The sequence below is a fragment of the Phocoena sinus genome, chromosome 9, assembly GCF_008692025.1.
Source record: "Phocoena sinus isolate mPhoSin1 chromosome 9, mPhoSin1.pri, whole genome shotgun sequence".
Lineage (NCBI taxonomy): Eukaryota > Metazoa > Chordata > Mammalia > Artiodactyla > Phocoenidae > Phocoena > Phocoena sinus.
Genome location: NC_045771.1, coordinates 4,721,943 through 4,746,222, shown reverse-complemented (window position 1 = coordinate 4,746,222; position 24,280 = coordinate 4,721,943). Strand labels below are relative to the sequence as shown.

Below are 24,280 nucleotides of genomic sequence, written 5' to 3'. Positions count from 1 at the left end.
GTTTAAAAGACTTTTTTATTAGCCAGGATTAATTCCTTCTAACATGTTAGATAACAAATCTTTTTAAGATAACTAAGTCTTTGGTCTGACACATTAATACATAATTGATCATTTAAGTTAATATAAAAGTTCATTATTTTTTAATCATGTTCCTGAAGAATAAGTTATAAATCTGTGAATAAAAGCCCATTAAATTAGCACTTCATTTATACAGAGGAGAAATGGAAACTCCTATCATAGCCAAGGCCAGAATTCTGCTAAGAGTCGCTAAGTTTTTCATAAACACGTGTAACACACACCCAGAGCTTGACAGGGAAGGTAACAGAATTTTCACATCTCAACAGCTAAAAGGAGAAGTCCTCTTAATTACAGCAAGAGATTGTCACTCTTACTGATCACACACTCTTATGGGGGAAAAATAAGCATATTCCCTCAACATACAAATAGTTATAAATTACTTATGTGTAACATGTATTGCATGTAATAACATACAGAAAAATATAAGCTGAAAAAGGATGAACTATGGATAAAATATGTAAATATTTAAAAGTATATTAATGGCAAGAGAACATTTATTGATGGCACACAGGTAAGCGGGTATGAATGACAGTAATGTGATCCAATGTAATTTAACTTGACAGCCAATTAGAATGCCATCATTTTAAATTCCATAATGTGGCTAAAGAGCAAATACTGAGCCTAGAGGGGCTGTTAGTCTGACGCCTGCCGACAGTTTGGTTCCCCCTCAACCCACAACAAAAGTAGTTCCTAGACAAGGATTTGCTCATTAGGGAGACAATCCCAGGAGCCCCATGAGAGTGGGGAAGTGAGAGGGAAGGATGGGAGGCAATAAATGGTGAGTTAATGATAGATTATTGCTGTAAGTGACTGGGAATCAGTCCTACCAGGGCCACCCTGAGAAATGCGTCGTTGTCCTCACTGAGGGGTGAGGAAGCAGGTGCATTCATCTACCAAATCCTGACCCTCACTGCTTAAGGACTGCCAGGTTTGGGCCCCATGCAGCAGGCTCTGGCGTCCAGAGACACCTTCAAAAGTCTTTGGGTTTGGGGAACTGCAGGTAAGCTCCAGGAGCTCCAGGTATGGACAGCACATGCTACATCTGCTATGCCTGCATTATGAAGATGATCCTTTAAGCCCTTATAAAGAATCTTCGTTAGATAAGTGAACGTACAGTTAATTTTAACTAAATAGGTTACATATAAATGAACATACCTGTGAGAACACCACTGTCAATTCTTTCCACTTTTCCCACAGGATACCTCAAATATACATGTGACATAAGGCAATCTGATATATAGGTTGAGTGAGTGCCAGGGTCAATCTGAATATCAAATATTGATATAATTTAATCTTTTCTTAGATTAAAATACATAAATCAAAGTTCTAAAATTTTCTTCCTCTTCCACAATACACTACCTTGTGTGCCCCTGGAGGTGCATGCTCCCCTTTCTGGTCATTACTGGGCCAAAGTATATACAGCCTTGTCCAGCTCTCAGCTGGAAACATTTCAATTCATTTCAGAGTATGTCTGAAGTATTCTAAATGGGTAAGAAAACACAAGTAACATACAGTTACTATATAGTTTTAGCATTTATCTATCACTTAACAAGAAAGATGAAAATTTCAATATTCACAGAACTCCTTGAATGGGTATCTTATTTCCCTGTGTTTTAGAAATTATACAGAAACTCAAGCATAATGCAGCTCCATCTTTGAATTCAGTAAAACAGATCAAAGTGCTCTGACTTTCCATCGTCTTTGGTGTGAAAGGCAGATTGGGTAGGCTCCTTGTTTTCATCCTCTTTACAGAAATAACAGCTCTACAGAAACATTTTCCAAATTTACAGCTTCTTAAAGGAGTTACATATGAAAAATCAGAAATGCATTTCAACTTTCCTAAACAAGTATTTAACTGAATTCCAGAAATGTGACACAAAGTTAGAATATTCCACTTTATTTGGACTGAAATGTATATCTTATTTACTTAGTCTTAAAACAACTTAATATAGCTTAATTGTTATTATCACTTTGAATAATCTTCAACAACCTAAGGAAGAAGAGTCTAAGGTTCTACTGTACTAGTTTAAGAAATCCATTCTATATAGAAACACGGTTATGTTAAATTCCCTTAGAGTTTAAGAACTTTAGAATCAAACCCTTTTGGCCTATTAAAGACGTTTTAAAATTTGCATAATATCCTACAAAAAGACTATCTTATGATACATATCAACAAAACTCAACACCACTCTCTCCAATAATAAAAAAATGTTTTTTTAAGTTGTTACTTTTTAAATGACGTGAAACTAAAGAAAACTGGTTGCTCGTTTTGAAATCCTCTTGTTTGGAGAAAAATATTCTATGCTTCACCACTTGTTGCCACGCCTTACACAGATAGGGTCTATAGTCTACATCCGCATCACTCTGGCGATTAAAGGCACAAGAAGGCCCTTCTGTTGAGCTTGAGGTTTTCTGCATTATACTTTGTGTTGTTGCAAAAAGAGCCAATCGATACTCATTTACCAGCTTCTCTAAGAGTTGGGAACATTTCTTCAGCGTGGACTCCTGTAAGTGAACACTTTCTCCTCCATTGACACGGTCTATCCAATAAAAAGCTGACAGGCTGTCCAAAATCAAAAGGCAGAGGGAGGGGTGACTACAGAACATAGTTTCTAGTGAGTACAGTGTGAGAAGTAACTGGGTGCTACTACTGCAGTACACCAAGAACAACCTCCCAAGGCAGTATTTGATTATTTCTTCAGAACTTTCGGATAGTCTGTGCTCAAGAATCGTAACAAGCCGAAGTATATCAAAGTGGTAATCTGTGTCAATAAACAAGACTTCTACTTCCAGTCCGCCTTCCGATTTTGGAAGTATACATCGTGCTGTTAAATGATAAAGCATTTCTGTTTTTCCTGTTCCTTCTGGGCCATGAAATTCAAGAATATCACCTGTGTAAAATTTAAAAATGTCAGTCAAAATGCAGCAGCATTTGATAGCCTACAACGACAGCCTACAAAAGGAAAAATGTGCAAAAATGTTTAAAAAGACATTTACTGAAATTTTTTCCTTTTGAAAGAAGATCTAAATCCATTTGCCAAAACGGATTTGTATAAGCAAATACAAATAAATAAGGAAATAAAAAGTAAATCACTAAATTTCACCTCCGAGAAAGGTGTTGGCTATTAATTAGCACAAAGAAAATTTGAAAAACAAAATGACATGGTTGAAACGGGCCTAAGGGAATCTCCTGGTGAGGGGTCCACATACACTCACACTTAAATTGGTGACATTATAGCACTAAGAATGAAGTGCCACAGATCTAGGGTCTTTTAAAAGCTACTGACTACTGGTACACACCATTTCTGGTAGTTAATTATCCCATATCCAGGTTCTCATTTTTCCTTAAGTATAAAACCCCAGTTTGGGGGGAAAGCAATGTGCCCAGCTTAAAAACGATTCTTCTCAGTTTTCCTTGCAACGAGAGGCCAGCAGGCAGCACAGCTGTAGCCAATGAGACACAGGTGGATGTCTGTTGGGGTTTCCAAGTTGTGCTGTCCTCACACAGGCGCCACTTCTGTCTGCTCTGCCGCTCCCTCCTCTGAGATGACAGCGAAGATGACAGGTATACACTGAGGAGGGCAGACCCTAAGGAGGGTGGGGCAGGAAGACAGGACGCACCCAGGACGTGGATGAACCTCGCACACCAGCCTGCCTCCATACCTGTGCGAGAAAAATAAGCCACTTGGCTGGACTTCTGCTACGTGCAAGTGAAACAGTCCCTAACTAGGGCTTCTCAAAATTGCTGGCATTATGGGTGGAACAGTTCTTGATGGTACAGTTTCACACATACAAGGCAGTAAGGACCCACAGCTTTCAGGCCCTAAGCGCCAACTGCACCCCTCAGGTGAAAACACCCCTGCACATTTCCAAACTGCCTTCAGTTACCCTTTGCTATATGAGTATCGCTTGATACTGTCTTGCTGAAATGACATCTGCACTGTGAATTATTTTCCTAGCATTATAAATCAAAGTCAACTACTCTAAACTTTGAAGACCCCAAATCTCTTTCTATATAGTTTCCAATAACTCTCTTTCATTGACGACAGCACAGATAAAATAAAACACCTGGGGAAACTGTCCAGCCTCCAGCGCTTTTCAAAATCCACTCTAAACAGTGGCCTTCCAATTCTTGTTTGCTTGACATTTAATTAGTTTTTTAAAGATTTATTTATTTATTTATTTTAGGTTGCATGGGGTGTTAGTTGTGGCATGCGGGCTCTTCGTTGTGGCGCACAGGCTCCAGGGCACGCGGGCTTAGCTGTCCTGCGGCATGTGGGATCTTAGTTCCCCGACCAGGGATCAAACCCGCGTCCCCTGCATTGGAAGGCGGATTCTTTACCACTGGACCACCAGGGAGGTCCCTGTTTGCCACTTAATTTATGGCTGAACTACATAATTGGAAACACTATGTTAAAAATGCAGATTATTAGGCCCTAAACAAACTACAAGTCCATCTGAGAATCCAGTTACTTTATTTCCTGTTATTCCTAACAAACCACTGTATGTTGGAACATTCACAAATAATGTGTAAGAAACCTAGCAATCTGTCACCATACCATATTTAAGGTAGTATAAAACTTCAGCCAATTTCCACTATAATCTTATATACAATTTGCAATTCAAAATTTTAATTAAAGACTCCCCCAAACCCCTGCCCCCAAGATCCCAGCCTCAAGGAGTAAAACTATTTTCATATTAACAATTGCTCATGGATGCTCTTATTAAAAGTTAACACAGTGACTAAAACTATATTCAATCCAGATGTTCCGGTTACTCTCTCCTACTATATAACTGATGAGCTAAGTGGAAATCCTCCCTGCCCCCAAATAAAAATCTTTTACCGCCCTCTATTATAGAAAGAGAATAAGCTATACTCACTAGATGAAGAAACATTAACACCGAACCAATATTAATGATAGTGAAGGAAAGCTGAAAACACAGCTTAGCAAGATTAACCTGAAAGTGGTTTGGAGGACACAGAGGACCACGCAGAAACACGACGCGGAGACCAACAAGCAGGCCACACGCAAGCACCTTCTCTCCTTTCCCCAGGAAAGGCAGCCTAAGAGGCTGAGAAGCAGTAACCAACCTTTTTATAGCGCTTTCCAAATGAAGAGGGACGGCTGCGTATCTCGCTGGATCCTAGTAACAACACTCTGAGGTGGGAAGAGCAAGCTGTGTTCTCTTCTGTCATCACACTTAACGTGCTACATCATTTTTGATGATTTGCTTGACTGATTCTATTTCTCGTTCACTACTTTAAGGTGGGGACTTGAATACACTATCCCCAGCACAAAGTACGGTATCTTTTGAATGCATTTCATCAGGTTACTTTCTTCTTAAGAATGTCTTAGAAGAAATCTAAATAATGAAAACGTAAGTTCTCTTTTGGTGAAGAAAGTCAATTTTGGAACATGGCATTTTGAAAGGGAGCAGCTGTGGTAGGGAGTTACAGGTGGGGATGTGGGCTTTGGTTAGCAGAGTCGCCAGGTGTGAAGGCCAGCTGCCCCTGGGCCCGAGTGTGCTGACACTACATTTCTATCAAGTCTTCAGCCTCCTTCATTTAGAAGGTAAGGGTTAAACCTAAGGTAGTGATTTAAAAGTTCTCAGAGATAGGCTTGGAAGTGCTGTGTAAAAAAAAACACATAAGCAGAGCAGAGATTTTTTTTTTTTTTCTTTTTTTGCGGTACGCGGGCCTCTCACTGTTGTGGCCTCTCCTGTTGCGGAGCACAGGCTCCGGACACGCAGGCTCAGCGGCCATGGCCCATGGGCCCAGCCGCTCCGCGGCATGTGGGATCTTCCCGGACCGGGGCACGAACCCGTGTCCCCTGCATCAGCAGGCGGACTCTCAACCACTGCGCCACCAGGGAAGCCCAGCAGAGATTTTTAATTCACATAATCATGTAAATATCCTAACAAGAACTTAGCTTTCAAAAAAAAAATTTAGCTTTCAAAATGGTAAGTTAAGATGTATCTCTAGGTGTCACAAATAAATATATCCTACAGCCACTATGATTTAAGATTCACAACAGTAATAAGAGGCTGAATATAGCGATCTAGGAATAAGTTACACAGAAATAGAGAACAGAAAACTCTTTGGGGGGTGGGAGTGAACCTAAAACTAAGATAGGGGGCCAAAACTCAATTCTTTGGATAGATCCACAGTTAGAGAAGTCAGCATAAACACAGATAAAACAGAAATTTAATAGAAATAGTACTAAATAATACTAAATGCAGCAGAAAAGTTCTAAAAATAAAAAAATGGCAGGAGAGGGTAGGAAACAGATCACTAAACTGGTCCTGGATAGTAACCTTATAGCAGTAAATGTGTAGCCTGCAAAAGCACATTTAATGTAAACATTTTATGAACCAAACTTTAAAAACTGAGATACTCAGAAGATAGGCTGAGGGACTTCCCTGGCGGTCCAGTGGTTAAGAATCCACCTTCCAATGAAGGGGACACGGGTTCGATCCCTGGTTGGGGAACTAAGACCCCACATGCCACGGGGCAACTAAGCCCACGTCCTCTAGAGCCCGTGTGCCACTAGAGAGAAGCCTGCACGCCAAAACAAAGAGCCTGCACACTGCAATGAAAGCTCCCACGTCCTGAAACTAAGACCCAACGCAGCCAAAAACGAATAAATATTTTTTTAAAGTCTATTATTAAAAAAAAAGAAGTCAATAAGCTGAAAGGCAGCACAGGGAGCAGTCACTGCCTCTAGAGTAAGAGCAAGGAGAGAAATCAGAGTGGGGGAAGGTAGGGACACATCAGGGACTAGAAAAGAACACAATGGTTTAGGCTCATTTAAAAAGTAAAAAATTCAGTAGCAGTTCCATGTGGCTGGAGAGTCAAATGAAGATAAATTAAGCTAAGAGAAATGTAACATATTCTGAAGTAAAAGAGGAGGGACTCCACAGAGAGCTAGAAATACTTGATATTGGTCAGATGGTAACTGTGAGATATCTCTGGGTATTTTCTGGATTCTCAGAACAGGGGAAAAAATGAAAAGTTTGCCAAGTATTTTCTTGGAGAGAGGGGTGGTGCTCGTGAACACTTTTCATCATAACACAAAAGAGAAAGGCTTTCCTACATGGTTTAACAAGGCTTTCTAAATCCATGTGTTAACGAAGGACTAGCTGGTGTGGTGTAAATATGGACTCCTTAGAGCCTTGGTTCAGCACAAGTTAAACTGAGGCAAAGTTTAAGGCTGGCTAAGAGATTATTAGGTAGATAGAAACCCTCCTATCCTTTTACAGATTAATAGCAAAGTGGGGGAAAAGGTCATTTATGACAACTGGGTAAGTAAAATCTGCAAACTTGGAAATTACACATGAATACTATCATTAACTTCTTGAACTAGATTCCCTGCAAATATGTTTAGTGATGAACTGAAATCAATTTCTCTGATTTTTATAAACATTTACTATCTAATCATAAGATCAAAAATAATATTCAGGGACCTCCCTGGTGGCGCAGTGGTTAAGAATCTGCCTGCCAATGCAGGGGACACGGGTTTGATCCCTGGCCCCAGAAGACCCCACATGCCGCAGAGCAACTAAGCCTGTGAGCTACAACTACTGAGCCTGTGCTCTAGAGCCCTCGAGCCGCAACTACTGAGCCCTTGCGCTGCAACTACTGAAGCCCATGCACTTAGAGCCTGTGCTCCGCAACAAGAGAAGCCACCGCAATAAGAAGCCCGTGCACTGCAACGAAGAGTAGATCCCACTCGCCGCAACTAGAGAAAGCCCGCTCAACAGCAATGAAGACCCAATGCAGCCAAAAAAGTAATAATAATAATAATATTCAAACATTATGTTCTGTAGAGGAGACACGGTCCTTTTAACTGCATCTGAATCACTATCTCGTAAGTTTCTGTGAGCTGTTAAAAAAATCTCACCCTAGTCCAGGCAAACTACTGCATATTACAACTGGTAGTTAAAGGAAACGATCCGCCCAAAAAATCACCTCTACAGTTTGACATTAGACAAATTAAACTAAATCAGAAAATCTGGATGGTTTGGCCTTGACAGTTACTCTCACAAATAGAATGCGTAAGGGGTTTGGGTAACAGATTGTCAGAGTAAGTTTACGAATTTAAAGAGCCTTCAAAATAAGTAAAAGAAAGAAAAGCCAAAAAAATACACCATCTAGGTACCAACCCACTAATTGTATAACAAACACGCTGAATTTGCAGAGTACAACCATTATAGTACTGAAGAGGTAATGAGTCTGTATATGGTACTGAATTAAGTACTATCCAAAAAAAGTATTAAAAATATGCTTTACAACAGCATTAGAGACCCCTGTAACAGCTAAATCGCTTACAGCTTCAACTTGAGCTTCCCTATAACAGTTTCTGATAAACTGCTGTTGTTGATAAATAACTCTTATAATCCCAGTCTTATGTATGCTGTTGCTCCAATGAATATTCATCTAACCATTTCTTTTTTTCCATCTAACCAGTTTCATAGCTCTAAGAGCTATCATAGTTTTAAGTAAACTTTTTTGTTAGTGACTGAACATAATGGTGTTTTTAAAGTTTCTATAAATGTAATATTCAAATGTATAAGCTGTGCTTCAAACCTATTTTTTTTTTGTTTTCATTTTATTTATTTTTGGCTGCACTGGGTCTTCATTGCGGTGCGCAGGCTTCTCATTGCGGTGGCTTCTCTTTGTTGGGGAGCACAGGCTCTAGGCGCACAGGCTTCAGTAGCTGTGGCACGTGGGCTCAGTAGTTGTGGCTCTCGGGCTCTAGAGCACAGGCTCAGTAGTTGTGGCACACGGGCTTAGTTGCTCCATGGCATGTGGGATCTTCCCGGACCAGGGTTTGAACCCGTGTCCCCTGCATTGGCAGGAGGATTCTTAACCACTGCGCCACCAAGGAAGTCCTCGAACCTATGTTTTAATGTCAGTTTTGTAAGGTTCAACTTAATAATATCCTTTCTGATAGAATAAAAACAGTTCAATCTTTTGTCTAACATGTTTGATCAAAATTTGTCATTTATTATTGATAGTTTAGAATTTTTTTTTAACTAACAGATATGCTCTATAGGAAATACTAAAAGGAGTCCTTCAGGCTGCATGAAAGGACAGCAGTAGACAGTAACAAATCCAAATGAGTTAATAAAGAACATAGGACTACATAGGTAAATATAAAAGACAGTATAAGTGTTTTATATTTTTAATTATTTTTTCATCTGATTTAAGATTAAATAATTATTAAATTATTTTTATATTTTTAATTATTTTTTAATTATTTTTTCATCTGATTTAAGAAACAACTGCATTAAGTAATTTTAATGATTTTAACTAAGCAAAATTTTAAGTGTGTTTAAGGGCATACCGTATATAAATATGTAATTTAAAACAGCACAAAGGAAGGGGACAGGAATGGAGCTATACGGTAGCAAAGTTTTTTATAAGATATTGAAATTAAGATGGTATTTAATCCAAACCAGATTGTTATAAATTAAGATGGTAATTGTAATCCTCAGGGCAATCACGAGGTAAATAACTCAAAGAAAAAAAAAAGTAAAAATAATGACAAGGAATTAAAATGCTACACTAGAAAATATCTATTTAACACAAAAGAAGACAGTAAAGGATGAATAGAGAAACGAAAGATGTAAGACACATATAAAACAGATAGCAAAATGGCAGTCATAAACCCTATCTTAACTAATAATAGTAATAAATGGATTAAACTGTCCAGACAAAAGGCAGATTGACAAAATGGAACAAAAAAACATGATCCAACTATAGGTTGTTTACAATGGGCACACTTTACATCTCATGTTACAAGGCTGATAGTAACCAAACAGTAACCAAAAGAGAGCTGAAGTGGCTAGCCTATTATCAGACAAAGTATACTTTAAGACAAAAATTGTTATTAGAGTCAAAGAAGGACATTTTGTTTTTTTATTGTGGTAAAAGATGCTTAATACCATTAGCCATCAGCAAAATGTAAATCAAAACCACAATGAGGTATCACTTCATACTCACTAGGAAGGCTACAATCAAAAAGACAGACAGCAACATGTTTGCAGGAAGTGGGGAAATTGGAACCATTATACACTTCACTGATAGTGGCAAGTAAAATGTGGCAATTCCCAAGCAGCTACTTTGGAAAACAGTCTGGCAATTTTGCCAAAGGTTAAACACAGAGTTACCATACAACCTAGCAGTCCCTCTCAGAGGTATTATCCAAGGAAACTGAAAACATTTCTCCACAGAAAAACTCGTACACAAAATGATCATAGCAGCATTAGTCATAACAACCAAAAAGTAGAAACAACCCAAATGTACACACCAACTGATGAATGGGTACAACAGAATATTATTATTCAATAAAAAGGAATGAACTACTGATGCATGCTACAATATGATAAATCTTGAAAATATTAAGCAAAGTGGAAAAAGTAAGTGACAAAACACCACATACTGTATGATTCCAATTACATGAAATGTCCAGAAAAGGCAAATCTATAGAGGCAGAAAGTAGATTAGTGGTTGCCTAGAGCTAAGGGATGTGAAAGGAAATGGGTAGTGACTAGTAATAGGCAACGGTTTCTTTTTGGGGTGAAGAAAATGTTCTAGAATTGATTGTGCCGACAGATGCCTAAGTGTGCAAATTGTACTCTTAACTGGGTGAACTGTATCTCTTTAAGGCTGTTATATTAAAAAAGAAGAAAACCACCTAAGCACACTACCTTCTTTCTAGTTCTCCCTAGTGTAGAGGGGCCAGTGAAACAAGTGGGTATTATTCTCCCTATCGCAAAAATATTAACAGAGCTACCAAGTACCGAAGGACTTTCCCGTGATTCTCAAACTTGTAAAGAATAAAAATAAATAACAAAACTCCCATTAAATACTGTGCTGGGATAAAAGAGGTTTTCATACTGAAGACTTAACTGCAAATAAAGCAAACCCCATCTCATCTGACACAGATAATGAAGGCTTAAAAGTATCTCATAAAAAAAAAAAAGTGTCTCATCATCATCTTTCTCAGTTTTTAATCTCACAGTGTAACCTATATAGGCTGTTGCTAGAAGTGTGTGTATGTATATGAACATACGTGGGGGAAAAACTTGTTTCATAAAACTTAATTTACGACACTATATTTTGGCTTGAGATTGTGTTTTTACCATGCACAGGTGAGTCTTCATCAGCAAACAGATGTGGTTCTATTTCTTTCAAGGAACTTCTACCTTCCAGTCGGGCAAGGAGCTTGCAAAAGGGAAAAAAAAGAGAAGGAAAACTCATTGTTTAAAAATATAAAATCCTAGAAATCGACATTTATTCAATTTTCCAAAAGTCTGTAAGAGACTTTTCATCATTTTGAGGATCTGAAGGAAATTATGAAATAGAAAATACAGTTTAGGAGAAAAGTTGTGTTCATTTATTCAGAAAATTATTTTTTGTTAATGTTACCATATACAATTGGTATAAAATGAGTCCCTGCCCTCAAAGAAGCTGATAGGGTCTTTGGGACACAGCACCAAACTGCTAATTGCTAAGTATTTACCTTCCTTACTCATTATAATTATCTTTCTCACTCTGCTCACCACACTTGTTATCAGGTATCAGCTTTTAATCTGTCTGCCCATTATATCGCCAGCTCCTTATCTAGGGGAGGGGAGCGGGGAGGAGACAGAGAGAAAGGTGGAGAAGAACTTCCCTGAGAAGCTCCCAGTGAATTTGTGAATTCGTGAACAGGGCACAAGCAGGCATACCTGGCAGACAGGACATCAGCCAAGGTGCCAAGGTTATAGTAGCACAGTGTGTGGGTAAACTATAAGCAGATTTGAATTGCTAGAGCTTGTGGCACGAAACTGGCAGGAGATAATGAAGTCCTAAAAGAACAGAAGTCAGATCACAAAGGGTCTTGGATGTCACCTTTAGGAGTTTGCTCTTTGGCTTGTAGATAAGAGCAAGGGGGTTTAAGAAGCAATCTAGAACAGTTAAGAGTAGACAGCTAGGTCTTTGGGCCTGAGGTTTCTCATCAGTAAAGTGAGCAAAACGAACAGTATTTCCCTCACAAGACTGTTGAGGATTCAGCGTGTTCCGAGAGTGCCTGGCACAGAGTAAGCGTAAGCTATTATTATCTGCATTTCAAACAGATCATCTTGGTGGCTACCGAGGGGATGGATTTGAGAGCAAAGCCAGATGTGGAGAAAAGGCTCAAGTCCATCACACTGACCTGGAGAAGTGCCTGTACCAAGACAGAAGGAGCTAGAACTACAGGAAGCAAAATTCCAAGACAGACTGAAATGTCAACGTGGGAAATATAATCAAAGTTGATTCTCAAGGTTCTAAGGAAACAGTACGGATTTGACAACCCTTCTAAACAACAAAAACGCATATCACAAACGAAGAAAAGCAGTCATCCTTTGTGGGTTTTTTTTTTCTCTTTTAAACAGAAGCAAAAGTTTTTGAAAGAGTTCCTGCAGTGATGAAAAGGTGAAATGGTGAGATGAAAATGAAATATATTAATTTGGCAAATATTTACTGAATGTCTACTATGTACAGAGCACTATGGCAGGTAAAATGGAGACTACAGAAATGAAGATAATTAAGCTACCCTCAAAGAACCTGCAGTTAGGTCCTCTAGGAGATGAGATTTTATCACAGAACAAGCTAAAGACTGCTAACTACACTCAAGTTAGAACAGAGCTTCTGAGGGCAAACCTGTGGTCAATTATTTTCATAAATATTAAGACATTATTTGTCTTTCTCACTATGCTGACACTTGCACTGATGGTGCAGCAGCAAAGGTGGGTAACACTGCTGGCACCCAGCACAATCAAGGCAGTGGCACCAACCATATTAGTGCACACGGTACTCTTCACCACTCACAGAAGAACAAAGCAAGCGAAACTATTTTTGCATAAGAATGTTTTTGATGTGGCAGTAAATAAGTATTGACTCCATATTAAATCATAACCTTTGAGTACTGTTGAAAATATTCCCTGTGATGACGTGGGAAACATATTAGTAGGAAAGAATTTAACCTTGACCAAAGAGAGGTCTGGCCTTTGCCCTTGGCTCCTGGGAGATAATCTCTAAGCCTCTTGGAAAATCCTGCTGATAAAAGTGTCTTTGTTTACCTGGGGGCCCTGAGCCACACCAGATAGTCTCACAACTATCCTCACCTAAAGGTGAGGGCTTTGGGTCAGCTCAACCTCTGCACAGTGGCTGGACAAAGAGGCCAGCTGGTTGGGGGGCTGACCGTGTCTACAGGACAAAGCCGCATAAACACTCTGGACACCAAAGTTCAGGGGAGCCTCCCTGGTTGGCATACTGTCCCCCACTGTTGCTGGGGACAGTTAGCACTGTCCATACTCCACTAGGACAGGACAATTGGAAGCTCCATATTTGGAATTCTGGATTTTGTCCCATTATGTCTCTTCCCTGGGCTGATTTTAATCTGTATCCTTCTGCTGTAGTAAACTATAACCATGACTAAGTTTTCAGTGTATTCTGTAAGTCCTTCCAGCAAATCACTAAACCTGAAGGTGGTCTTGGGGACCCCCAAACATGCAATTAATGTCAGAATGAGTGAGGTCACGAGAACCTGGAACTCTGCAGTTGGTGTCTGAAGTGAAGGCAATCTTGGGGACTTCCCCCAAGTTCACACACAGACAAGGAAAGCACTTTTGCTCCGAACTGAAATACAATGGTTTTTCTCTAAGAAAAACACTTGTGTGATTACCTGAGCTGCATACTTTTTCATAAAACACCCTTTTATTTGAAAGAATGACTGATAGACAAATTAGGATTACACAGACTTTGTTATTTGGCAGACATTTTACTGAAAACAAAGAAAGTCAGCTGGTCACTTTAAGGAAACTGACAGTATTTGTTGCCAATGATAAAATTTGAATTTTGGAAAACCTTTATCCACTACCGTGAGCTTGACAGCATCCCAATACTTAAAGCATTGGTGAAATCACTAAGTATTTTAAATTTCTCCATTTCACTGACAGATATAACCCACATAAACAACAACCCTTTGGTTATGGACGTTAGCCGGAACTGGTGTGGTGACCATTTTGTACGACATACGAATACTGAACCATTTATTATGCTGTAACTCAGTCCTCAGGCCAAAAAGTATGAGAACCACTGGGTTAGAAGGTTGAGGGTCCAAAAGAAGAAGACAGAGAAACTTTCGTGGACAAGATGGAACACATGAAATGACTATAAAATGTTTTTAAAAGCATGTATACAAATGACCAACATCCTCATCAGAATGATTAAAGTGAGAAGTTACTCCAACCGTTCACCCTTACTGTCACCGCTCAAGGTATTTTAGAATCCTCCTCTGGAGAATTCCTGGTAAGACAGAATTCAGAAAAGGATCAGAATTCTATTGACAGGACTCTTCGATAAAAATGGTATTACTCCTCTTATCAAACTGGCTGACTGTGCCGATTTGCATCTGACTTTCCACTATTACTAAAAAGTCAAATTCATTTTCAAAGGATGAAAACTACCTACCAATGAGAAATTTCAAAACAGTGTTTTACAATGCCGAAGGCAGAGTATGCCGAATACAGAGGAAGTGAAAGTACCTCCCAGAACTTGGAAATAGATTAACTCTGACAAAAATAGATAATATTAACAATTTATAGAAGTCACTTGATGGGATGAGATATCTTACAAACCTAAGCAGAAAATACCCTAAAAATTTGGCATTAACCTGACCATTATGTAAACTAAAATGAACGATGTTGTCCAGATTTGAGGAATAAGCTGAAAGGAGCAAGGTAGAATCAATCTAGAGTTTCAGAAGGGCAAAGAGTAAATTAAGCCAAGGTAAAGGGAACCAAAGTAAGTTCTGTTTGACGTGATAGTTTAATCCTTTTAGGGAAGATTAACACGTCAGGCAAACAAAGCAGGGTGATGGTAGCTATTAAGATAATTCAACTATTTCTCTTGATTCTCTAAGCAACCTTTCTGAGCCCAAATTTCCTAACTGGGAAAGAATACACAGTGGACACAACAATTTTACTCTATTTGGCAGTTCACTAATATTGTAAATTAATAGATTTGGCATTTGGTTTGTAAATCAGTATCTGCCAGGTTTTATTATCATAACAATAGCTAACTAATAATAGCTACTATTTGTACTTGCTGTGGTACATAACTTATATACATTATCTCTTTTAATTATCACATTAACTCTATTTGTTATCATTCTATTTTTCAGATGAGAAAACTAGTAGACGCCAGAGTTGGGATTTAAGTGAGATCTCTGGCTCCCCAAGCCTGGAATTCTTCCCCTGTGCTACAGAGCCTCAGAATCAGTATCACTGAGTCTGAAAAAATCTGAGTACAGGGATGACAGTTTTTGGACCTACTCAGCTGAAGATCAAATCAATCTGAGGTCCTGTCTAGGCAATTATCTGGTCTCTCTCAACCATCTCTCTCAGCACTCCCTCTAACACCACAAGGAGCCCCAAATGTTTTCAACAGCAACATCAATACTGGAGCTAGTAGATGGTCTGCAAAAGGGGTAATACTCAATTATACAGATATTATTTGGTAAAAATTTCAAGCAAGTCAAGTGTATTCCAGGAACTGAGTAAGGTGCATAGATACAACACCTTACTTACATAGATACAACAGACACAGTTCCTATCCTCAAAGAATTTAATGAGGGAGAGTCAAAGGTTTAAAAAGTATGATAAAGTATGGTAGGTGCTATAATATCAATAGAAATAACATGGGGCTCTGTGAAGGCATAAAAAAGGGACAGTCGATTGTAATCTGTGTGAGAGGCAACTTTAACTCTGAAAGAGAGATTTAGCATGTAGTTCTTTCAGGCACGTACAAAATATTCATTGATAGAGCAATGTCCTTTCCCTATTCTCTCAATTAAATGCTCTAAGGCCTAGACTATTGAATGAATGAAAATTCTACACATTCCTCAGGGCCAGCTCCTTCCATGAAGCTATTCCCATACTTAGGAACACATTACCTACCAGCTCCCTCATCTGGATCTAAGAGCTTGAAAGGAACTGGCTCACCACCAATTCCAAAATGCTTTACATTTGGCAGAAACTTAGTAGCTACCTATTAAGTTGAAGGTAAACAGGTCACAGGTAGGTAGAATTGGGGGAGGATGGAGAGTAAAAAGAACCTCAAACTACATAGATTTTCACATGTTTGGACAATCTATGCAAACTTCTACTAAAGTCCTTGAGTATTCTTACAGCTATCATCAAAGTTCTTAACACTCATTAACGAAAGTCTGTTTTATAGACAATCATATAGCTTCAATGCCTGTTAAGTAGAACACGTATCATACAGATGTTTTAAAACATCATTTGGTTATGGAAAAGCTTACACTAGAGCAGGAAGGAGAGCTTAAAGATCAAATTAACCAGAAATGAATGACATTAAGGCAAACATGTGTATGTAATCGTCATTTGGATAAAGGCTCATTTCCCCTGACCTTTTGTGATTAAATCTGTTTACAGATGGACCCCAGCAGCAAGGTTTCAAACCAGTTAAGTATAAAAGTCTACCTAAAGAAGCAAACACTCTAAACCAAATATTCCCACCCCCGCCCTATAACAGGCCTGGATTTCCACTACAAACTGAATACAATTCTTAGTAGTTTTTTTACATATATACAGAGGAAATTCACTCCAGGCAAATCTGTGTTAAGTATAACATACAGAAAGTAAAAGAGAGGAGTTGGAATGTGTAGGATGGCAAGGGAAAGCAGCAGCTATGTTAACATGTATGTCATCAATGCAAAATCGGGCCCTTACCATGGTAGTCCCTTAAATTCACGGACTAATTCTTTTTCACTCGTGAAATTAGGCTCCTCCGCCACTTAGAAAATTCAATCGCCCTTCAGGGCAGAGTACTACGCCTGGCTCTTGTAAAGCTTTTGTCTAAACTATATGGAAAAGACAACTGTTGCTCGAATACTAAATCATAAAAATTCCACTGTTTCTAAGTATAGGCCCCAAAGAGCTGCTGCCTTTATAACTAATATTTTTTAAAAAGCAATCACCCTATAAGAAGGAAAAATAGATATACAAAAAGTCAAGCAAAAATTACTATATGTACCTAAGAAGCATTCACTTCTAGCAGAATTTATAAGGACTAAATTTTAAATTTATGACATCCTACCAGTTAGTAATTTCATTAAATGTATAGTTAAGATTTCACTAGGAAGTTATATCAGACTATGCTTCAAAATGTCATTTAGACAGAATAATCAACTATATGCAAGATCCCAGAAAGAGATAATAAAGCACAGAATCAAAACTGCAGAAGCTTAACATTGGAAGGACACTTACCCCTGCCCCACCTCCCTTGTATGTGAGGACCTCTACTGGAGAATACCTCTGGTGTATGCTCCCATCCTCCTGTTCTCTCTTCCCCAGGGAAGAAGAGGTTTTTCTGATGGGTTAATTTGAGAGCAGGAACTAGACACACATTGATTGGCCCCATCCTGGGTCCTGACAGCTTGCCTGCAGGAAGTGCATATTCTCTGCTGTTTCTAGTGTAGGAGGAGGGGTGCTTAGAAATGAGCATTTGGCAACATGAAGTTCGATGGTAACCCTGACAAGAGCACTTTTGGTGGAATATGGAGACAGAAGCCAGATTACAGTGGGCTGAAGAGTGAAGAGAAAAGTAGGCTCAGGCCAGAGCACAAGGGAGAAGCGCTCTACAGAGGAGGAAGGGAATGGGGCTGGTAGCGGCTGGTGTGTAGGGAGTCTTCTGGTTTGTTTTGTGTGTACTGCTTTATGTTAGGATACTGACAGAAGTGATTGGTAGAAAGAAGACTGCAGATGCAGAAGACAGAAAAAGTGGGGATGCCTGCAGGAGTGATGTCCTTGAGGGGGTGGATGGAATTCATATCACAAGTGGAGAACCTGCCCTTTCTTAGAAGTAAAAATATTCTACTTTACAGGAAGGAATTCAGAGAAAATCAGTACATGTACTTTTTATCAATACAGACTTGATGAAAAACCAGGAATTGCTATATTACTACCCAATAAAGTAGACTTCAGAGCAAAGAAAATTACTAGAGACAAAGAGGGACACTACATAACGATAAAAGGATCAATCCACTAGGAAGACATGTGATCCTAAATGTGTATGTATCAGACACATCTCAAAATACACGAAGCAAAACTCATACAGCTGAAAGGAGAAACAGACAAACTCACTAGTTGGGACTTCAACACCCACTTCTCAGAAACCAAAAGACTTACTAGAAGATCTGAACAACACAACCAACAGGATCTAATTCATATACACAGAACATTTGACCCAAAAATAGCTGAGTGTACATTTTTTTTCAAGTGCCCATGGAACATTCATCAAGCTAGATCACACCCTGGGCCATAAAACAAACCTCAACAATCATAAAAGAACTGAAGTCATACAGAGTATGTTTGACTATAATGGAAACAAACTAGAAATCAGTAACAGACAACAGAAAAAAATAAGGGAGTTCCTGTGATTTTTTTGGTTTGTTTTCTCAATGACACATGAGGCAAGGCAGAAAGGAGAAGGAAGAGAAGGGAAGGCATGCAATTTATCATTAAACAATTATTGAGCACCTACTGTGGGCTAAATATTGTTCTAAACACTGAGACTTAAAGGAGTAATCCCAACAGAGAACAATCACCACTCTTCAATGGCAGGAGTGGGAGGTGGGGAGGAAGACAACATATAAACAATATAAGATGTCAGATGTGGTAAGTGTAAAGAAGAAAAAGAAACAGAGTAAAGGAATAAAGATTAACAGTAGGAAGGACCTCCTTATACTGGATGGAAAAGCTTCTCCTCTAAGAAACATGAAGCAAGTGAAGAGGCAAACCGTGTCAATTTCTGAAGGAACTGCAAAGGCCCTGAGGCTGAAGCACACTTGGCACATTCAAGGAATAGCAAAGACAACAGTGTGTCTGAAGAAGAGGGAGAGTGGAAGATGAGATCAGAAAGGCAGGAGAAGAGATCCGAGGTGGGAATGAAGGGCAAATCATGCATCAGTGGAGGAAACAGGATTCTGGATATTACTATAAATGATACAGGAGCCTCTGGAAAACTTTGAACAGTAGAGTCTGCTTACATTTTGGATGGATCACCCTGGATACTATGTGGAAAATATGTTAGAATAAGTGTGAACAGGGTGGAGCAGAGCCGAGTTAGAAGGTTACTGTGATCAAGCAGGTGACAGTTCCTAGGGATAGGAATGGCTGCAGTAAAAAGCAGTGAAACGTGGTCAAATCCATGACATGTATTGAAGGTAGAGAAAACAGGATGTGCGAATGGATGTGGGCTGATATGAGAGGAAAAGAGGATTCAAGAATGACTTAGTTTTTGGCTTGAGCGACAGGTAGAACAAATTCACCGTTTGACAAGACAGGGAAGGCCTGGGAGGAAGCAGGTTGGGGCTGGGTGTACACGTGTGGTGGTAAACCAAGACTGCAGTGTAGGGCATATTAAAATTTTTCTCATGTTTTCTCTGCATCCAGGAGTCAATCATGATGAGCGTGTTAAGTCTGGGATGCCTATGAGACATCCATGTGGGTATGTCAAGAAGATACTAGAACACGTGTGTCTGGAATTCAGGTGTAAGGTTGGATTTGATGACAGGTGTTTTGTAGGGAGAAAGTGAATTACTTTCTAGAAAAACACAAGTGGACTGGGAGTCCACTTGAAGTTGATGGTTACAAATTTAAAATGAAATCAGTCGGCCTGGTTGTGATTTTCTTCAGCAATATTCAGCTGAGTGGGTAGACAGTGAAAGTAGACAGCTGGGTTTAACCGCGGTTAGGAAAGTAGGTTAGGATTGAAAGGGACAGGGAAGTTGAAAGTACTCATAATGGAGGAACGGGTAATGATGGAGCACTGATTCTATTCTGGGTAAAAAGGGAAGCAAAGAGAGACGGGGACAGATGTTGTTCTAAGTCTACCATGCGAGACCAGAATATTATTAAATGCTAAATATTTTCTTATTTAATATTTGCCTCTGGCAAAAAGGCCACGCTGAACCTTTTCTAAGAAAAGAAAACCAGGTAATTCTCTGGTGGTCCAGTGGTCAGGACTCTGCACTTTCACTGCCGTGGGCATGGAGTCAATCCCTGGTCGGGGAACTAAGATCCCAGAAGCCGCTGGGTGTGGCCAAAGAATAAATTAAAAAAAGAAAACCAGTCATTATTATTAATAAATAGTTATCAAGTGTTTACCGTGCAGGGAATACTGTGCTTAGGTGAAAGGACACATAGAAATATAGGGACCCACCTCCTAGGAGTACAGCTGAAAGACAACTGAGAAATCATCATCTACCGCCCTCCTTTTACAAAGGTAGAAGCCAAGGTTTAATAACTTATCCAAAATCATCCAGCTTGCTCCCGGCTGAGCCAAGATTACAGCCATGGTCCAGGGTTCTCTGTCTCAGCCCCCAAAATGATGCCATTAGAAAACCTCTGGGAAAATGTGTAAAAATCCACCTTGAGAAATGATAATTGGGATGGAGAAGTTTCCGACTTTTCATTTCAGTACTACTGGAATTTTCTGTCGTAAGCATGTACTACTTTAATATAAATGATTATAATAAGGTTAAAGAGAGGAGGGTATGTTGTACGTGACAACCAAAACCGGACGCTTTGAATCTATCCGTTGACTACTTTTAAACGCAAGGCATTTTCAGCCTTTTTGAGAAAATGTAAAGTACACCAGGGGTCCCCAACCCGCGGGCCTCGGAGGGGTTTGGGCCCGAGGCCTGTTAGCAGCAGGTGAGCGGCGGGGGAGCGGAGCTTCATCTGCTGCTTCCCAACGCTTGCATTACCACCTGAACCAACACCCCTACCCCCATCCACGGACAAACTGTCTTCCACGAAACCGGTCCTTGGTGCCCAAAAGGCTGCGGACCGCTTTAGGACACCACTACTTAACAAGGATGCGCAAATGAAGCCATTTGGCGGATGATACCAAAATACTGCCAAAATCTTTTCTGATACTGTCAGAGGAATGTAAAAGTAAAGAATGCCCTTGTTACTGTGCAAAAGTAAGGTAAAGAACAGATTATTCTACTGTAAATTGCATCCCAATGTGTGTCTTCTTTAAAGCAAGGGCTCCTTATATAAGTTTTCTACTCAGCTATCTGGTCTACCCTAAATTGCATCCCTAGAATCTGTTAAAGGAAAATAATTCTTTGCGACTATTTCCTTGGAAGACCCTGTATGAAATGTCTCTTCCCTACTACTCACAAGATGTGCGAAAGGTTAGCTATTTTATAAGGTGGTTATTCTTGTGAATTAAAAATTTAAAGTAGTTTATTTCAGGACTTCCCTGGTGGTCCAGTGGGTAAGACTCCACACTCCCAATGCAGGGGGCCTGGGTTCGATTCCTGGTCAGGGAACTAGATCCTGCATGCATGCCACAACTGAGTCCATACGCCACAACTAAAGCTCCCGCATGCCGCAACTAAGAGCTGGCGCAGCCAAAATAAGTATATAAAATAATAAATAAATAAATATTTTTTAAAAATAAAAAAAATTAAGTTTATTTCAGCTTCTTGGGATAATTTGTGACCTCAGATATCTTCCTCAACACAATGCCTCCAGGTAGGATCCATCTAGTAGACTGATGTACAAAGAAAGACAATAGAATCCAAAGAAATTAAGCAATGGCCATACAGAGCCCAGCACTTAAGGGAAAAGAGGGTTGCTTCGTTGGTTTTGATGACAAAAAGGAAAAAGAATAAAGCAGCACCAACTGCCCAGCTCACTAATCTTCTCCCCTCCACCCCACTGTACTCCAAAGTAACATGAGTGAGGTAATCTTGCTCAGGATCTCCAGACAGCCGTGGCAGGCAAACGATATGATGCTAAATCCTTTGTTCCGTGCGTCGACTGCACTGGGCTCTCATTTTTTGGATGTTAGGCTTGTTCTGATTGCAAAAGTCATCTGAGTTTAACCTGCGTTTCAAATTATCATTTCAATCAGTAAGGTTGTAACTGTAGCAGTTCTTACGGGGAGCAGCGCCTCTACTCTGAAGGCCCAAGGGTTGGCAAACTATGGCCGGTGGGCCAAATCCTGAAGTTTAAAAAATAAAAGGTTTACTGGCACACAGCCATGCTCGTTTGTTTACACACCTCTGGCTGCCTCCACATTAGAACAGCAGAGCTGAATAGCTGTGACCCAGACCGAATGGCCCACAAAGCCTAAATATAGACTATCTACTCTAGTCCTTCACAGAAAGAGCCTGTTGATCGTTTAAGAAGGTATCGCTTCCCCTCCCTCCTCTGTATAAAAGATCCTCCATAACCTGCCTCTGCCTATTTCTCGGGGCTTACTTCCCAACACTGTTTCCCCACTACCTTTGTCCGTCTACAGAGAACCACTTGCAGTTCCCCTAAATCAGTGATGCCCTCGCTCAAGGCAGAACCCACATACTTGCAACTCCCTGCCCCGAATGCCACCCCCTCCTTGCCAAGCCACCGACCATCCAAAGGTCCCTAAAAACCTCAGCTGTCCCCTCCTCCTCCCAGTTAGTCTTCCAGGCTGCCCGCCCCTCGACTGGACGGCACGATTTACCAACCGTCCTGTAATTTGTGGGCAGCCTCCCTTACTTGTCCTGCAAAAGCAGAAGCTGTTTCTTGCGTTTCTTAATCAGCGGTTAACACGTAATAAGTGCTTGATACTTGCTGGCTGAATTCCTGAATAAATCTTTGCAGACACCACATGGCTTGTGTGGCCCTGGATGCTTAGGCTGGAAATGTAAGCTGTGATAGCGAGGCTGAAGGCCCTAAGCAAAAGATGTACAGAACAGAGGCAACAGGTGGAGCCACCTACTCGGACACCACTGTTCTAGAAAAATCTATGAGCGCTCCGCCTGGCGATCCCCTGCTTTTCCTAGCCTCTCTTGCACACCGTACCATGTCTGACTAGTTCACGCATGACAGGTTTGGCCCGTAATGTAGCGGTCTCGGGGGCCGGCTCCGGGGACACAGGTTTGGGGGGTGGGGCTCTAGGCTCGCCGGCGTCCGGGCCCCGCGCGCCTCCCCCTCCCCGGCGCGCCCCGGCCTCCCGCGCCCTCGGGGCTCCCTCGCCCGCCCACGGCCCTGTTCTCGTCTCCCTCGCTCCCACCTCGGCAGCTCTCACCTCCGTCCCAGACTCAGACCTATGGAAGTCACTACACATCGCCCCGGAGGCTCGGCGCAACAGCCACTCAACTTTCCCGCCAGCGTCGCCATTTACTGCGCGGCCTCGGCCCCGCAGCCAGTCAGAGACGCTAACCCGCTGACCCGGGCGCGAGCATGCGCACTGCGCCCGCCCTCGGCCGGGGAGCCGGCGGGCATGCGCAGCAGGGCGTGCGACCTCCCCCCGCCCCGCTCACTGACGTCAGACCACGTCTCCTAGGAGACCGGGAGGTAACTGGGGATTTTCTTTTCTTCCCTCTCATAAATTTCCATTTGTTTTTATTGGGTAGAACTAACAGCATGTATTTTTTTTTTTAAAGTATTAACAGAACACTTACTGAGCAAACGGGCCTTTTTGTTCATTCTTGGGTTAAAAGCCTCTGGCTGGCTGTGGGTGTAGTTTATGGTTGATTCTGAATAAACGAAAAAAGTATACTAAATTTAAACGAATTTTTAGAATAAAGCGAGCCGGCAGATATATCCAGTTCTTTTTGGAGGTAGAATAATTCTATTACTGTTTGTTATCCAGTGCCTATCCATTAAGATAGATAAATATTAGATGGACAGATGATAGAAAGATGGATGTTGAGTATTTGCTCTATGCCAGACCTTGTGCCGAGCTCTGGGAACAGAACAAAGAATAAGAGACATGCATGAATGGGGTTTACAGCCTATTAAGCCATTTACTGGAATGTGTCCTTAAAAAATTCGCTTTCCAATAGCTGTAGCTGTTGTTTAGTTGGGCAAAACAGTGAGGTTGGCAGCGTAGGGTTCTCTTTTTCTTATCCTTACGCTTGCAGCTGTGTAATTAAGAAACGATTATAATATTAGTAATGATAGGTAACACTTCCAGAGCGTATTATGTGCCAGGCACTGTCCTAAGGTCTTTATATATAATAATCCATTTAATCTCCACAGTCCTGAGGTGGGTATTGTTATTATCCTTATTTTAGAGATGAGAAAACTGAGGCACCAATTTTGGCTCATTTTACTTTGTTGTAGTGATTGTGGTGGGTCGACA

General features: G+C 40.5%; 1 protein-coding gene across 2 annotated transcripts; it reads right to left on the bottom strand.

Annotated features, from left to right (window-relative positions):
* XRCC2 (X-ray repair cross complementing 2) lies at positions 1-23,350 on the bottom strand. Of its 2 annotated transcripts, none has more exons than XM_032642169.1 (3): positions 23,222-23,350; positions 11,227-11,308; positions 1-2,969 (listed from the first exon to the last, which is right to left on the bottom strand). In XM_032642169.1, exons 1-3 carry the CDS (start codon positions 23,258-23,260, stop codon positions 2,248-2,250), a joined length of 843 nt encoding a protein of 280 aa, XP_032498060.1. In that variant the 5' UTR covers positions 23,261-23,350; the 3' UTR covers positions 1-2,247. The 2 variants fall into 2 exon arrangements, with proteins under 2 accessions (XP_032498060.1, XP_032498059.1); XM_032642168.1 differs by having other exon boundaries at positions 29-2,969; positions 23,207-23,313.
* Between the last annotated feature and the right edge of the window lie 930 nt (positions 23,351-24,280).

What these genes read in the sequence shown, in the direction of transcription:
- XRCC2 (XM_032642168.1), bottom strand. Translation starts at nt 23,260, where the DNA reads ATGTGTAGTGACTTCCATAGGTCTGAGTCTGGGACGGAGGTGAGAGCT. An exon ending in CGGAGGTGAGAGCTGCCGAG is followed by an intron (nt 11,309 to 23,206) that starts GTGGGAGCGAGG and finishes CCCTTTTGCAAG; the next exon opens with CTCCTTGCCCGACTGGAAGG. An exon ending in TGAAGACTCACCTGTGCATG is followed by an intron (nt 2,970 to 11,226) that starts GTAAAAACACAA and finishes AATTTTACACAG; the next exon opens with GTGATATTCTTGAATTTCAT.